The sequence below is a fragment of the Mauremys mutica genome, chromosome 12 (genome assembly GCF_020497125.1).
Source record: "Mauremys mutica isolate MM-2020 ecotype Southern chromosome 12, ASM2049712v1, whole genome shotgun sequence".
In the NCBI taxonomy this organism is placed as follows: domain Eukaryota; kingdom Metazoa; phylum Chordata; order Testudines; family Geoemydidae; genus Mauremys; species Mauremys mutica.
The window spans coordinates 37,716,121-37,729,940 of record NC_059083.1 but is presented as its reverse complement, the minus strand read 5'-3'; the positions used below and the strand labels follow the sequence as shown (position 1 = coordinate 37,729,940).

General features: G+C 40.9%; 1 protein-coding gene across 1 annotated transcript; it reads right to left on the bottom strand.

Moving 5' to 3' along the window:
- Positions 1–3,630: 3,630 nt before the first annotated feature.
- Positions 3,631–4,557, bottom strand: LOC123346189 (olfactory receptor 6F1-like). The gene has a single exon (XM_044983444.1). The coding sequence runs from the start codon at positions 4,555–4,557 to the stop codon at positions 3,631–3,633; it is 927 nt and encodes a 308-aa protein (XP_044839379.1).
- Positions 4,558–13,820: the final 9,263 nt, after the last annotated feature.

Below are 13,820 nucleotides of genomic sequence, written 5' to 3'. Positions count from 1 at the left end.
TATGATGTATAAACCAGCTGAGGACTCTATATTATATTTTTGAATGAGTATTTTTGACCTGGGATGTACAGTGGAGCTAGACTTGGCTATGGTTTGCACCATTCTCAATACAGAAGACTCCCACTGCTTGCCTAATAAATCAGTCGACCCATGTGATTTAGCATTTTGATTGCTCTTCTAGGAAGCCCATCTAGTTTAGTGGTTGCAGTGCTGTATAAACTGTGGCTGGGAGTTTCAAAGGGGACTAATCCAATGGGAGTTGAGCACTTATCTCCCTTTGACTCATTTAAAGTCGCAACCTAAAAAAAAATCAAAATTAATTTGCATTTGATTTATTAATAGTGGGTTGGGTTCTCCTCTCACATAAAACCAAATAAGTAAGTAGATTACTCCTTATTAGATTGTGGAAACTCAAGTGGAATTCTTCCAAATTTAAACCAGCATAACTCCATTCCCTTCAGAAGAGCTACCCGTCCTCTACATGGAAAGGAGAATCATGCCTATTGGTTTCAGCGCAGTACCTTGTGATTTAGGCCAGTGACAATGGGATGAGAATCAGACCCAACGTACTAGGGGCTCATGAGAAATGACAGATCAGACATTTGAGGAATTTCCCTGCATCCACCCAAAATGAAGAGCATAGACACTAGCAGAAACTTGACTGGAGTTTGGCTTAGTAAGAACTGAGTAAGAATCTCAGGAGTTAGCCCATTGACTTCAGTGCAATCATGGCCCAAGTAACAATATTACCCCAGTAAGCTGGGATTTTCAAAAGGGTCTACGGGAGTTACGTTTTCAGTGTGACTTGAGCACCTAACTCCTATAGGCTCCTTTGAAAATACCAGACTAAGTGAGCTCTGAGTAAATAGTGAATGAGAAGAAATTAAATACCGAATAAGGCCTGAGTACACACCAAGTAAACTTTCTCTTTACCTCAAGGTTTGTCCACACTGCATGCTTCTTTTGGCGGCATGTAGAGTACAGACATGGCCAGCCCTTTAGCACGGGAATAAATCACAGTGTAGATGGTAAGGCACGGGTAAAGACACCCCTGAAGCTTGTTTGTGTGTTCTCAAGTACAGACCCCACACATCTCTCTACTCACCCAAGCAGTGCTGTCTACACTGCTATTTTCAGATGTGTAGTGTCCTGCTGTCTCCTCACCGCTGAAGGGTGAGGGGTGAAGAAGAGTCGTCTATACTGTATAATGGGCACTAGGGGCAGCAGAGGGTGGGGGTGGGGAAGGGGTGGCTATACTGTATAATGGGCACTAGGGGAAACAGAGTAGCACTTGTATCCCTAGTGAGCTAATAGTCACTTTATCTAACTGTCCATCCATCCAACTGTCCATCTAACTCTCCATCTGTATTATCATCCGTCCATCCACCTATTTTTTTTCTATCTGTCCACCAGGATGTTTCTTTTTTTCCTCCTTCTGCTATTTGTCCATCCAATTATCCATTGTCGTCTATTCCTTTTTCAGAAGATTTCTTTCCTTGAGTCAATCGAGTTTGAAAGTGTTTCGCTGTCTTGAAACACAGGAAAATAAAATAAAGCACAAAGTATCTGTCATTTCCTCCTCATTCATCAGACATCCTCGGCAGGAGCAACAACAACCAGACCATGAGGTGCCCACTCACACTTCGATCTTGTTAACACTGAGGCCAGATTTTCAAAGGTGTTTCGGCACATAAAGATGCAGCCTAGTGCGATTTTCCAAAGCACCTACACTGATGAGGTGCCTAACTCCCATTGGATGGTAAGTGGAAAACTTGAATAGGCACTTTTGAAAATCCCATTAAGGCTCAGTTCCTCAAAGGCATTTAGACACCTAACTCTCAATGATTGCAATGGAAGTTAGGTGTCTAAGTGTCCGTGCACCACTTTAGGCACCTAAATTCCTTTCGAAACATAGCCCTCCATCCATTGACCTCAGGAGAGAATCTTCATTTCTTCCTTCAATGGAGCAGGAGTACCCCATTACGTAGGGATTGTTTCCTGTGTACTCAATTTGTAGACTGAGGGTTGGATGTCAGAAGTCCCACCCATGGGCACACCCACTAGAGGCCCACCGCCTGACTCCTTGTTCCCTATTCACACCTGTTCACCAGTTTGGCGTGGGATGAGATTAGGGCAGGACCCAATATCTCTTTGAACCTGCTATGCCAGTAACCAGTCATACCAGGGAAGGATCATCTTCAGATGGGAAAAGGTTTATTGAACTTCTCAAAAGGCATTACCAAAGGGGCTGACTAACTGGACGGTGAATTTCAATGGGAATTGGTTGCCCCTTTGAAAATTCCAGCAACTCAACTTTGCCAGGGAGCCCCAGTCATGCATTCGTGGACCAGGACTCCATTGTGCTAGGTGATTAACCAAACAATGATCCCTACCCCAAAGAGTTTACAATCTAATTAAGACAGCATGAAATCACCAGTATAAAAACATTATAGGACAACGCAGAAAATCTCTGAAGTTCACTAGGCCAGACTGTAATGATCTAACTCACATGAGTAGTACCACTGACTTAAATTTTACCCTGAATGGGTAAAGTTAGAAACATTGACTTGGCAGAAATCGATGGGTAATATCAATGTTTACTTTTAAGCATTTTTTTTATTTTGATCCATTTAAATTTTCACAGTTGTGGGAAATTATAGGGGGTGGGGGTGGGAGAAGGAGTGGCCAGGCAATTATTTAATGGCAATAGACATTCAGATTAAAAAAGTTAAGCTTTATAAGCTGTTACAACACAAATTGTCAACATCACATGTCAAAATACCCACACCTAGACCCATGATTATATTTTATTGTTGTTTAGGTTGCAATTTTTAAAGGTGCCTAAGAGAGTTAGGACCACAAATCCCATCAAAATTGAATGAGGGTTTGGTGCCTAATTCCTTTAGATTCCCTGGAAAGTCCCAGCCTGATTGTAGCACCTAAATTCCTTTGGCTTCTGGTCCATAGATCCTTGTCAAAATGTTGTAATAGAGCTAGAAAGATGTCAAATCATGTGAAACATTATAAGAAGCTGTCCAATTTGCATCATCTTGTTGACAGATGTGACAAAGTATTATCAAAGCTTTTCAGTCATGTCCAAGTCTTCTCCAAGTTTTCAGAGAGTCTTATCAACATTTTCTGGAGTGTAAGCAAAGTGATCTCAATGCTTGTGGAGCTCCATCAAAAGTGCTAGAGTGCTAAATGTCAGAAGCAATATCTGGGTAAAATGGAGAAATATATCATATCAGGCTATTTTCCATACACAAAGAATGAGGGCCTGATCCTCATTGAAAAGAACACCCCTTTCCATCATTCCAGCAGTGTAAAGGGGTCTTTCAGACCTTGTAAATTACAGTCACACCCATTTTAAGGCCCATTTACACTGCCAAAAGAATCCAAAGTTGCCTTATTTTAAATGACATTCAGTCCCAGTAATATAGTTTCCAAATTCTGGGCCAAATTCTCCATTAATTATTATTATTATTATTATTATTATTATTATTATTACTATTTTGATTATATTAAGATACCAGAAAGGATTTATTTGCTATTAGTATGCTTTGATGGTTCACTTGATTTCCCCTCGCTGGCTCCCTAAATCAATGGTATCCAGGCCATTGGACAATAAGATCACGTCCTACTGAAAGCCTTTCTCAAGATTTCCTTGACTTCTTTATTCCTTAGAGTGTAAATGAAAGGGTTAAGCACTGGTGTCACCATAATATCGAAGACAGAGACAATTTTGTTCATGTCCAGTGAGTTCTGTTTAGAAGGCTCAACGTAAAGGAAGATGGCGCAGCCGTACAATATAACCAAAACGGTGAGATGGGCAGAGCAAGTGGAAAAGGCCTTTTTCTGGCCTTGGGCAGATGGGATTCTCAGGATGGTGGAGATGATGTAAATGTAGGAGACCAGGGTGAGTGCACAGGAGCCCAGGATGACAATAAAACAGATAGTAATGTACACCATCTCCAAGAGATGCGTGTCTGTGCAGGAGAGCTCTATCCAAGAATCTATGTCACAGAAGAAATGGTTGATGACTGTAGGACCACAGAAGGACAACCTGGTGATCAGAAACGTCGGTACAGTCATAGTCAGGAAGCCACCTACCCATGAGCCAATGGCCAACTGAGTGGACAAGGTGCTGTTCATGATAGAGCTATAGCGCAATGGGAGGCATATGGCCAAATAGCGATCATAGGCCATGACGGCCAGGAGTAGAAATTCAGTGCAGCCTAGGGAGAGGACAATGTACATCTGCAGGAGGCAGCTGAGGAAGGAGATGGTTTTGCTTTGGGACACGAGATTGGTAAGAGTCTTGGGGATGTTAGTTGTGGTGAGCCAGATTTCCAGGAAGGAGAGATTGCAGAGGAAGTAGTACATAGGGGTGTGGAGGCGACGGTGGGTCCTTACTAAGGATATGATGGTGATGTTTCCTGTGAGTGTCAGGAGGTACATGAACAAGAATAGCATGAAGAGTGAGATCTGAAAATAACGAGAGCCAGGGAACCCAAGCAGAATAAATTCCTTCACATTGGTTTGATTTCCCTTCACCATTGGGGCCAGGTTGTGTACCTGCCAAAACACATGAGACCATAAAGGGAAGATGAAGAAATAAACAGGTTATTTTGTTAGATGCAGGTCATTGTTGGCAGACAACAAACTGAGCCATCACATATATATCAGGATTCTGAACACAATTTGTATGGTGTAGTGAACATTTAACATTCAATGGGAGCTGGGAACCCTCAGCAGGTTGTTGGCTCAGGGCATTAGACAAAGATGGGCACCCATTTGGCCACCAGAGCTGGAAACAGAACCCAAGTATCCAGATTCCCAGTTCCTTTTTCTGAGCTGTTAGAACGCACTCCTCACCCCGAGCCTGAAACAGCACCCAAGAGTCCTGGCGTATATTTTCAAAAGAGACTATTGATCTGGGGGTGCCTCTGGTTTTTGGATCTCTGCTTTGAGACATCTTAAAGGAAGGGCCTGGCCTCTTGGGCCCCTGACTCTAGCAACAAAAGGACAGTCCACTGTTGTTCCTGTTGATGATGATGATGGTGATACCCTCGTATTTGACTTACATCTCCTCTGCACCAGTGGTAATCGTGATGGTACCACAGACTTCTAAACTGCATTCACCTCTTATTTTGGTCATACTTTATAATAAAGTTCGATTAATAAATAATTGATGTTTTAATAAATGCTTGAGCAATTTGTATTGATTCCACCTCTCAAAATATGTTACTTACATCCCTGACTTATAATCATTTGTAAAGCTTTCTAATGATGCGCTTATAACGATCTGGAGCATATATTGCTCATGTCTCTAATGTACTTGTAATCTATTAATTGCTTATAAGAAGGCTTGGAAAAATTCATTTTTTAAATAACTTCAATGGATAATAATGTTTATTTTTGTCTTGTTTTTGAATTTTTGCACAATTGTGCAGAAGTATGGGTTTTAAACAGTTTTATTTTATTTTATTTTTATCAATTAAATTTCCACAGTGTGAGAACTTATGACAGGGCTAGACAATGGGGCTGGGGGAGTGGGGCACCATCAGGCAATAATTATTCAATGACCATGCTAGCTGAGAAGTTGTCAAGCAATATTTGCCTTACTTTGCTTACCTATCTATTTCAATTATTATCAATGAAAATATTTTTTCATCGTTTTGTGTGTGTATGATTCAATAGGATTCACTGACATTTCCCAATAAAAATCTAAGGCATCCAAGCCTATTTAGGAAGCTTTTATAAATAGTGCCCTAATACAAAGTGTGACCCCATTTTCTTCAGTTGAATCAGCCCCTCTGCAAACTGCACTGTCTTTAGTATGTTTTCACAACTGTAACTGAGGTGAACTTAGTAAATAATTATGTTGATGGTACACAAGATGGAATGGACTTCATGTCCTTCTTTCTAAAATGTGTTGACTACAGAGCTTTTTCATTCTTTCTTTTCTTTTCTTCTTGGCAAAACCTTATTTTTTTCTCTCTAAAGACATCAGATCTGATTTGTAGTAAATATGGGGGAAGACTGTTTTATTTTGGAAAGTGTAGAGTCTGAATTACAAAACTACAATTATTCTGCAAGACAGCAAGAAGGTGAAACTGATGCGAAAATGACCATAAACACAAGAGAAATTGTCTAACCTGCTTTTATATTGTAGTGTGAGCACAATGCAGAAGCACAGACTGGCATTCTCAAAGAACCATGAGGGAATTGGGCACCCACATACATTGCATTTCAGTGGGATTTGTTCATTTAACTCCTTTAGACTGCGATGAAAATCCTAGCTTAAAAAACCCCAGCACAAACAATGAAAAGAAAATCAGAATGCAAAATGTGTTCTCTTCAAGGACTCTAAACTAGTATTAATTTGAATGTTAGGAATAATAATAACAAGAAAACATTCTGATTTCACTTAAACTTGTGTAAATGCTACATATTCTGGGAAAATATTCAAAACATACTCACTGTGTTAGATCTGTGGATGTATCCAGAACTGGGGTAGGGGGGTGGGGAATGATATCACATCAGATGTAGGGGGAACTGATCTCTGAACATGGAGAGAAAACCAATACCGTTATTATTTAATAATAATAATAATAATAATAATAATAATAATAATAATAATGCTTTTTCTCTAACACACACTCTTTGAAACTTGTCAAAAGGTTTTAGCTCTCAGCCTGCCCTAATGGAGTCAACCATCAACTATCCTTAATAAATGGTTTGCATATCTCTTTATATACCTATAATTGAAAATAAACAATCTATATCTTATATGCTACTGTCTTCTTAATTGCTCTGTTCAGGCAAAATACAAGTGTTTCACTCAGGAAGGTTTATTTCATCTGCTCAGAGTCAGCCTTGGGACATGATCTTCAGTGAAATCCACAGACTTTCTCAGGAACTTTGAGTGCTTTGCTTCTTGAGTCATTAAATAAATAACTCAAGGGCCAGTCCTCAAATTCCTGTGTCCCATTGTGGGTTTTGTGAACTCGTACACCTGCCTTCATAGAGTTCCTCTGCACCGAATTCTGAACAACTTTCACATGGTCATTCCTTGTGTCAAACCTCCATCCATTATTCTTGGATCTTGTCCCAAAAAGAGTTGGCTGAACAACAGAGCACAATGAGATATATTCTTTTGCCAGCCAAAGAATAACAATAATACTTCGCTTTTATGTGGTGCTTTAAATCAGTAGATCTCAAAGCATTTTACCAAGGAGACCAGGATCATTATCCCCCTTTTACAGATGGGAAACTAAGGCGCAGAAAGGGGAAGATTTACATCAGGTGTTTGAGAGGGGACTCAGCCCCACTAACTCCAGTGTAGTTACTCTTGGTTTACACTGGGGTGAGTGAGGGGAGAATCAGGCTCACTGACTTCAGCGATTCATAGATTTTAAAGCCAGAAGGCACCATTATGATCATGTCTTCTGACCTTCTGTATAACCCCAACCAGGGAATTTCACCCAATGATTCTCTCAGCAAACCCATAATTTGTGTCTGAGCTACAGTGTATCTTCTGAAGAAAACATCCAGTCTTTATTTAAAGACTTCAGGTGATGGAGAACTCACCACACCCTTGACAAGTGGTTCTAATGGTTAATTACCCCCACAGAGAAAAAATTGCTTCGTATTTCCATGCTGAATTGGATCTCATTCTGCTTTTATCTGCTAGATTAAGGACACCTCGACTATCAGGAATCTTCTCCTTTTGCAGGTACTTAGGGCCAGATTGTAAAAGGTATTTAGGCATCTAAAAATGCAGTTAGGCACTTGTTGGGATTCTCAAAGGTGACTAGACAAATTAGGTGCTTATCTCCCATTGAAGTCAATGGCAGTGAGGTGATTTTTATATCTACACCACATGTCTACCTGCATCTTTAAGCATCTAAATCCCTTTTAGAATCTGACCTTTATAGATCATATTCAAGCCACCTCTTAACCTCCTTGGTAACTTAATAGATTGAACATCAAGGAATAACTCTTGTTTTACGCTAAGACCATAAGAACATAAGAATGGCCTTATTGTGTCAGACCAATGGTCCGTCAAGTCCAGTATCCTATCTTCAGACAGTGGCCAATGCAGGATACCTCAGAGGGAATGAACAGAACAGGGCAGTTATCAAATGATCCATTGCCTGTCATCCAGTCCCAGAATCTGGCAGACCAGCAATTTTAATACCGGTACTATCCCACCTACACTGATGAGCATTCTTTACTGACTTATGCTTAGGTATCAGAAAAAGAAGTCATCTGCAGTGAATAAAGGATCCTCCAGCTTCAGATTTGTCTATTTAGGTAAACTAAAAAGTTATTGTTATCTTACCAGATTCTACCATGAGCAACTAGATCCTCAACTGGGGTAAATAGATGGACAGCCCCATTGACTTCCTGGATTGGTGCCAGTTTATGCCTAAAGAGAAATAAACCCAGCATTCTCATTGGTGCTATGATGTATAAACCAGCTGAGGACCCTATATTATATTTTTGAATGAGTATTTTTGACCTGGGATGTACAGTGGAGCTAGACTTGGCTATAATTTGCACCATCGTCAATACAGAAGACTCCTACTGCTTGCCTAATAAATCAATCTACCCACCTGATTTAGCATTCTAGGAAGCCCATCTAGTTTAGTGATTGCAGTGCTGCATAAACTGAGGCTGGGAGTTTCAAAGGGGACTAAGCCAATGGGAGTTGAGCACTTATCTCCCTTTGACTCATTTAAAGTCACAACCTAAAACAAAAATTATCAATATTAAATTGCATTTGATTTCTTAATAGTGGGTTGTGTTCTCCTCTCACATAGAACCAAATAAGTAAGTAGATTACTCCTGATTAGGCTGTTGAAACTTCAGTGGAATTCTTCCCAATTTAAACCAACATAACTCCATTCCCTTCAGAAGAGCTACGCCTCATTTATATGGAAAGGAGAATCATGCCTGTTGGTTTCAGAACAGTAGCTTGTGATTTAGGCCAGTGACAATGGAATAAGAATCAGACCCAATGTACTAGGGGCTCGTGAGAAATAGATCAGACCAAGGCCTCCCGGGGGGGGGGGGGGGCAAGTGGAGCAATTTGCCCCAGGCCCCGGGCTCCACAGGGGCCCCCACGAGAATGGCTGAAGCTCCCTTCCTCACCCCAGCATGACCCAACCCCGTCTCCCCCACTCTCCCAGAGCCTCAGCACATCCAGGAGCTCCCCTGGACAGCTGCTGTGTGGCTCCAGCACAGAGCCGCGTGGTAAAGGGGTGCAGTTGCTACAAGTGTGGTGCTCTGCTTTGTTCAATGTTGATAACAGTTGTCTGTGTGCGTGTGTTCCCTCTGTGTGCTGCCCCAGCTCTGCACAGATAGCTGACACAACAGACCATAAGAACATAAGAACGGCTGTACTGGGTCAGACCAAAGGTCCACCTAGCACAGAATCCTGTCAGCCAAGAGTGGCCAATGCCAGGTGCCCCAGAGGGAGTGAACCTAACAGGTAATGATCAAGTGATCTCTCTCCTGCCATCCGTCTCCACCCTCTGACAAACAATCTGGGTATACCATTCCTTACCCATCCTGGCTAATAGCCATAAGTGGACTTAACGTCCATGAATTTATCCAGTGCCCTTTTAAACGCTGTTATAGTCCTTGCCTTCAGAACCTCCTCAGGCAAGGCGCTCCACAAGTTGACTGTGCGCTTCGTGAAGAAGAACTTCCTTTTGTTTGTTTTAAACCTACTGCCCATTAATTTCATTTGGTGACCTCTAGTTCTTTTATTATGGGAATAAGTAAATAACGTTTCCTTCTCTAGTTTCTCCACATCACTCATGAATTTATATACCTCTATCACATCCCCCCTTAGTCTCCTCTTTTCCAAGCTGAAAAGTCCTAGCTTTTTTAATCTCTTCTCATATGGGACCCATTCCAAAACCCTGATCATTTTAGTTGGCCTTCTCTGAACAATTTCTAGTATCAGTATACCTTTTTTGAGATGAGTAGACCACATCTGTTCCAAGTATTCAAGATGTGGGCTTACCATCGATTCATATAAGGGCAATAATATATTCTCAGTCTTATTCTCTATCTCCTTTTTAATGATTCCTAACATCCTATTTGCTTTTTTGACTGTCTCTGCACACTGCGTGGACATCTTCAGAGAACTATTCATGATGACTTCAAAATCTTTTTTCTTATTCGATGTAGCTAAATTAGCCCCCATCATATTGTATGTATAGTTGGGGTTATTTTTTCCAATGTGCATTACTTTACATTTATCCACATTAAATTTAATTTGCCATTTTGTTGCCCAATCACTTAGTTTTGTGAGATCTTTTTGAAACTCTTCACAATCTGCTTTGGTCTTAACTATCTTGAGCAGTTTAGTATCATCTGCAAACTTTGCCACCTCACTGTTTACCCCTTTCTCCAGACCATTTATGAATAAGTTGAATAGGATTGGTCCCAGGACTGACCCTTGGGGAACATCACTAGTTACTCCTCCGCATTCGGAGAATTTACCATTTATTCCTACTCTTTATTCCCTGTCTTTTAACCAGTTCTCAAGCCATGAAAGAACCATCCCTTTTATCCCATGACAACTTAATTTATGTAAGAATCTTTGGAGAGGGACCTTGTCAAAGGCTTTCTGGAAAACTAAAAGTACACTATGTCCACGGGATCCCCTTTGTCCACCTGTTTGTTGACCCCTTTAAAGAACTCTAATAGATTAGTAAGACACAATTTCCCTTTACAGAAACCATGTTGACTTTTGCCCAACAATTTATGTTCTAGGTGCCTGACAATTTTATTCTTTACTATTGTTTCGACTAATTTGCCTGGTACTGACGTTAGACTTACCGGTCTGTAATTGCCAGGATCACCTCTAGAGACCCTTTTAAATATTGGCATTACATTAGCTATCTTGGGTAGAGTGACCGATTTAAAGGACCCTAGTCAATAGTTCCACAACTTCACATTTGAGTTCTTTCAGTACTCTTGGGTGAATGCCATCCGGTCCGGGTGACTTGTTAATGTTGAGCTTATCAATTAATTCCAAAACCTCCTGTAGTAACACTTCAATCTGTGCTAGTTCCTCAGATTTGTCACCTACAAAAGCTGGCTCAGGTTTGAGAATCTCACAAACATCCTCATCCATGAAGACTGAAGCAAAGAATCCATTTAGTTTCTCTGCAATGACTTTATCGCATTTAAGCGCTCCTTTTGTATCTCAATCATCCAGGGGCCCCACTGGTTGTTTAGCAGCCTTCCTGCTTCTGATGTACTTAAAAAACTTTTTGTTATTACCTTTTGAGTTTTTGGCTAGCCATTCTTCAAACTCTTCTTTGGCTTTTCTTACTATATTTTTACACTTAATTTGGCAGTGTTTATGCTCATTTCTATTTACCTCACTGTGATATGACTTCCACTTTTTAAAGGAAGTCTATTTATCTCTCACTGCTTCTTTTACATGATTATTAAGCCACAGTGGCTCTTTTTTAGTTATTTTACTGTTTTTCTTAATTTGGGGTATAAATTGAAGTTGGGCCTCTATTATGGTGTCTTTAAAAAGCGCCCATGCAGCTTGCAGGGATTTAACTTTAGTCACTGTACCTTTTAACTTCTGTTTAACTAACCCCCTCATTTCTGCGTGGTTCCCCTTTTGGAAATTAAATGCCACAGTGTTGGGCAGTTGAGATGTTCTTCCCACCACAAGGATGTTAAATGTTATTATACTAGGGTCACTATTCCAAAGCAGTCCTGTTATAGTTACCTCTTGGACCAGCTCCTGCGCTCAGGATAAATCTAGAGTTGCCTCTCCCCTTGTGGGTTCCCGTACCAGCTGCTCCATGAAGCAGTCATTTAAAGTATCGAGAAATTTTGTCTCTGCATTTCGTCCCGAGGTGACATGTTCCCAGTCAGAGTGAAACTGGATGTAGCTTACACAAAATAACTATTTAAGAACTGTGGCCCAGATCCTCAAGGTATTTATGCATTTAACTCCCATTGAAATCAGTGGGAATTAGGTACCGAAATACCTTTCAGGCTCTGGGTCTGCAGTCTGATTCACTTCCATGTTTTCTTTTTGTGTGACTCCAGGTAAATATCTCACACTCCCACACTCTCTCTCTCAGACTCATGCTGACATTATTGGAGCCATTTAATAGTCTCTTTTCCCTGCTGTTAGTTCAGTGGAAAATTCTCCCTAAATATCAGTGGATCTAACACAAAACAGAGCATCGGAGCCATATCATCCACTCACTTGCACTGGTTTGACACAGGTATTAGTCCACTGATCAGAATCTTGCCCCATGTGTACACAGTATGAGTCTGATTTTCAGAGGGGCTGTGAGAATCACAACTGTGGTCAAACCACATGGATCGGATCCTCACCTTGTGTAAATCAGCACTGATTTGAATTGAGCAATACTAGTTTACACCTGCTGCGGATCTGCCCCAATTTGACCTAGGAAATCAGGTACTGTAGATGCCAGTTTTTATTTTCTTGCTCTGGGTTGCAATCTAGTAGACACTGTGTTTCCTTCTTAAAGATGCTTTACATTTACTTTCTTAAAATAAGTGCTAAAAAATCCCTTTTCTTTTTCAGAAGATTTGTTTTCCTGAGTGAATCGAGTTTGAAGGTGTTTCACTGTCTTGAAACACAGGAAAATAAAATAAAGCACAAAGTATCTATCATTCCCTCTTCATGCAACAGACATCCTCGGCAGGAGCAACAGCAACCAGACCTCGAGGTGCCCACTCAAACTTTGACCTTGTAAACATTGAGGCCAGATTTACAAAGGTGTTTAGGCACATAAAGATGCAGCCTAGTGGGATTTTGCAAAGCACCTCAACTGATGAGTTGCCTAACTCCCATTGGATGGTAGGTGGCTAACTTGAATAGGCACTTTTGAAAATCCCATTAACGCTCAGTTCCTCAAAGACATTTAGACACCTAACTCTCATTGCTTGCAATGGAAGTTAGGTGTCTAAGTGTCCCTGCACATCTTTATGCACCTAAATTCCTTTCAAAACATAGCCCTCCATCCATCGACCTCAGGAGAGAATCTTCATTAATTCTTCAATGGATCAAGAGTAATCCAATGCATAGGGATTGTTTCCAGTGTACTCAATTTGTGGACTGAGGGTTGGATGGCAGGAGTCCCACCCATGTGCACACCCACTTCTGGCCCACCGCCTGACCCCTTGTTCCCGATTTACACCTGTTCACTAGTTTGGCGTAGGATAGGATTAGGGCAGGACCCAATCTGTCTTTGAACCTGCTATGCCAGTGACCAGTCACACCAGTGAAGGATCATCCTTCAGATGGAAAAAGGTTTATTCAGCTTCTCAAAAAGTATTTTGGGAGGGGAGGGATAGCTCAGTGGTTTGAGCATTGGCCTGCTAAACTGAGGGTTGTAAGTTCCTTCTCAAAAGGGATTTCCAAAGGGGCTGACTAAGTGGATAGTGATTTTCAATGGGAATTGGATGCCCCTTTGAAAATCCCAGCAACTATTTCCCAGTGACAAACCCAACTTTGCCGGGGAGCCCCAGTCATGCATTCATGGACCGGGACCCCATTGTGCTAGGTAATTAACCAAACAGTGGTTCCTATCCCAAACAGTTTACAGTCTAATTAAGACAACATGAAATCCACAGTATAAAAATATTTTAGGAGAAAGCAGAAAATCTTTGGATTTCACTAGGCCAGACTATAATGATCTTAATCACATGAGTAGCATCGCAGATATAAATTTTACTCTGAGTGGGTAAAGTTATATACGATGGCTTGCCAGAATTTGAAGGGTAATATCACTGTT

Excerpts from the sequence above, each read along its gene's own strand:
- LOC123346189 (XM_044983444.1), bottom strand. The coding sequence starts at position 4,557 with ATGGTGAAGGGAAATCAAACCAATGTGAAGGAATTTATTCTGCTTGGG.